Genomic DNA, 3,475 nt, shown 5'->3' with positions numbered 1-3,475 from the left:
TTAGTTAATCTTAAAAATATATATTAAGATATTTTTAATGAAACATGAGAGGTTTCTGTCCCGCCATAAAAAGGTGTCCATGAATCCATATGAATTGAGTGGTTATATAATAAAATATGCTGTATTGAGAACTGTATTAATCCAAAATAAAGGACAAATCAGAAACACAGTTTTTATGTTTTAACATTTTTTCTTCAGTATTTAAGTTATTATATTAACCAAGTGTGAGGTAAAAACCCTGTTAACAAAAAAAAAAAAAAAAAAAAAACAACCTTCTAAGAACCTTTTAAAACTGTTCCCAAATAAGTTATTTCTAAACGTTTTATGAATGTTCAAAATGTCCAGTTCTTTAAATGTTTTAAAAACTTTATTTTCTCCTTTAGAAGCGAACATTAAAGACAACATTAAGGGAACATTCCATTTTATTATTTTGCAAACATTATGGGCATGTAACTTTTGCATGTTCTCTAAAGCTTCTGAAATAAGTAAGCCAAAAAAAAAAAAAAAAAATTACAAGTGGTTGGATTTGAAATTACTTGTACCTGAAAAACAGATAATTTTTTATAAGGTTCCATAAAGAACCATGCTTTGAAAATGCTTCATATTTTTTATATGAAGAACCTAATAATCATTTATTTTCATAAATATTAGTTATTAGCTTAATGCATTACTATACGATAACTGACAATGAACATGAATAAATACTTAAGGAAATAAAACAAAATAGAAACAATAGCAAAAGGGGGTCTAAACAGAACCGGTATTACTTGTAAAGAACTTTTAAAGAACCAAGTTTTTGTAAAGTGTAGGTGAGGCATAATCCATGGTTGTGTTTGCCGTTATTTTGATCCATGAGTGGATGACAAAATTACCCAAATTGGGTTACTTTAAACCAAACATTTAATTTCATGAAACATGTATTAAGTTTTCAAGCCTAATGTAATTTTGTAAATTTTACAAGCCAGCAGATGGCCCCATTGTCAATACTCTGCACACTCACATGATGTGGCACTTCATTGTACCATGCCAGGGTGATGCTGTAGCAACATAGAGTTAGGGGTGTGGAGCAACCATGGTTAAAGAAAACTTTAAAACATTAAAATAAGAGACAGAAATGCATTCTTATTTCAGAGTGAATTTAATTCAAAGATTAAGATATACAAAGATGGTGCACCCAAAAATGCGAATAGTCTTGCTTTCTAAATAAAAGAGACAATCCCTAATTGTTTAAGTCATTGCATCACTGCAGCTGCTGTTAGAAGCTCTGGTTGCTATAGAATTTGATGTTTCCTCATTCAAATAGACTGAATAAACAGTTAGTTTTTAGCTATGGTGGATTTGATCCATTTAGTGTAGCGGCACACCTCAGTATAAACCCCAGGATATTTTGGTTCAGCACAGCCATTGCCAAAGGAAACAACACCTTTCAGTTGCCCTCCGCACACTACAGGGCCACCTGAATCCCCCTGAGAAGAAAATTGGAAAATTAAAATGAAAACCGTGCATTTGCATGTAAATTTCAAACACATATAAAAAGGAAGAAATCAATTACATACCTGGCATGAGTCTTTCCCTCCCTTAACGAATCCAGCGCAGAACATGTTTTCAGTTATTATTTTACCATACGCACTCTTACACGTCTTTTCTGAGAGTACAGGCAAATTCAAACACTGCAGGACAGAAACAGAGCCGGCTGGAAAGAGAATATGAGCAGCGTTAAAACTTTTCATCTTCTACATATCTAATGGTTGCATGCAGGGTTGATGCAAGCATGGAGCGAGGCCAAGTTTGAGTTAATGCATGTGAGGCACCATCATGCATCAAGCTCAGAATCTTTTGTCAAAAAGGATGCTAACTCTAAAGTTTTATATTAAAATATATGTAGACAGTTTTAATACAAAATAAAATATGTTTTAATACAAGTTTTATTTTAAAGTATATAAAGAAGATTTTCATTACTCAGCCATCTCACCTGCAGTTCTGCCCCATCCAGAAACCAAGCACTTCTCCCCTACAGAGGGGCATTTTTTTGGCAGAGGGATTGGCTTCACATACTTGTTGAGGGTGACCGGTTTTCTCAACTTGATCAGCATGATATCATTGTTATTAGGACTATCATTGTATTTCGGGAAAGGAATGATCTTCTCCACTTTGATCTTCTGCTCTGTGCTTTCATTAGTTTTCAAATTGTGCCTTCCCAGGTGGACGCGGAGTCTATTACGTCTGTTTGAAAAGCAAATCATAAATGTACAAATACATTTCAAATTAAAATATTCCAAAGTAGAGCCGGATCCCAGTGTTCAATAGACTAGTTAATGGAACCGAAAGGTACTCTATAGTGAAAAAGGAGATTGATGAAGTAAAAAAGTGAGGTTATATACTCACGAGAATGTGCAGTGAGCAGCAGACACAACCCATCTTTCATTAATCAAAGATCCTCCACATAAAAATCTATTATCGAAAAGGAAAGCTTGCCAGGGCTGGGAGTGGGGCTTACATTCATAACCTCCAATGATTTCATCTCCTGAGCTGAAAGCTTTATAAAAATGCATTGTTCTTTTATTAACAGTAATGATAAAAACTATCTATAATACAGGTCAGTGTAGGTATAAACTAACAATAATGAATTGGCATGTTATTTCAATAGTCTAGACATTCTACTAATTATAAGTAAATTTGCAACTAACTCTCATTAGAATATTTGTACACTGTTAAGCTAGGGTTAGATTTAGTAGAATGAGTTGACTATAGTCTGTTGGGGGACCATCAAAATAAAGTGTTAGCAGCAGACAGTCTACTAATGCTAATGACTGCTAGTTGCAAAGTTTTTTATAGTTAGCAGAATGTCTAAAGTGGACTATCAAAAAAAAGTGCTACCAGAATAACAGATAAGAGAGATCTACGTACCCACAACCGCAACCAGTAGAATGATGAACAAACTGGTCTTCATTGCAACTGAGTAGTGGAGAGAGCACATCTGTTAAGTCCAGGAATAGCATTCACGTTTTTAAGCAATCGATTTAACACTGACACCTACAGAACAACCAATAAAATCACGAATAATGATTTGAAAAAAAAAAAAAAAAACATGTGGTACAACAATTTTTTTTACACAGTTTTGCATGGGAATGATAAATGCAAGTGTTGACTTGGTATAAATCAGATGTCAAAAATGCAGTTTTACAACTTAAACGTTTTACTATGTATGTTTACCTGTTTATGGTTTAATAAGTACACAAAAAAAAAAAAAACAGGGCTCCAACATATTTTCCATTTCATAACTTCTTTTCCAGACTTCTCTAAAGTACATTTTTTCAGGCCATATTTCATAGTAAAAAACAAATAATAAGGGTGTAAGAATGAAAGGTTAAATTTTCAATACTGAATTCACAATTTAGTACTGTTATTGTCAACCAAAATCAATAGCTGGTACCTATACCATTAAAATTAAACTGTTTTTCGTACCACAGCAAAC

The 3,475-nt window shown here is 33.2% G+C and overlaps 1 protein-coding gene across 1 annotated transcript; it reads right to left on the bottom strand.

Moving 5' to 3' along the window:
* Positions 1 to 1,122: 1,122 nt before the first annotated feature.
* LOC109072694 (trypsin-3-like) lies at positions 1,123 to 3,022 on the bottom strand. Its single transcript, XM_042743706.1, has 5 exons — positions 2,908 to 3,022; positions 2,386 to 2,536; positions 1,973 to 2,223; positions 1,557 to 1,693; positions 1,123 to 1,466 (listed from the first exon to the last, which is right to left on the bottom strand). The coding sequence occupies exons 1-5, from the start codon at positions 2,975 to 2,977 to the stop codon at positions 1,317 to 1,319; spliced, it is 759 nt and encodes a 252-aa protein (XP_042599640.1). The 5' UTR covers positions 2,978 to 3,022; the 3' UTR covers positions 1,123 to 1,316.
* Between the last annotated feature and the right edge of the window lie 453 nt (positions 3,023 to 3,475).

Source organism: Cyprinus carpio, chromosome B18 (genome assembly GCF_018340385.1).
Source record: "Cyprinus carpio isolate SPL01 chromosome B18, ASM1834038v1, whole genome shotgun sequence".
NCBI lineage: Eukaryota > Metazoa > Chordata > Actinopteri > Cypriniformes > Cyprinidae > Cyprinus > Cyprinus carpio.
The sequence above is the reverse complement of the archived record's forward strand: the minus strand, read 5'-3'. Positions and strand labels throughout refer to the sequence as shown.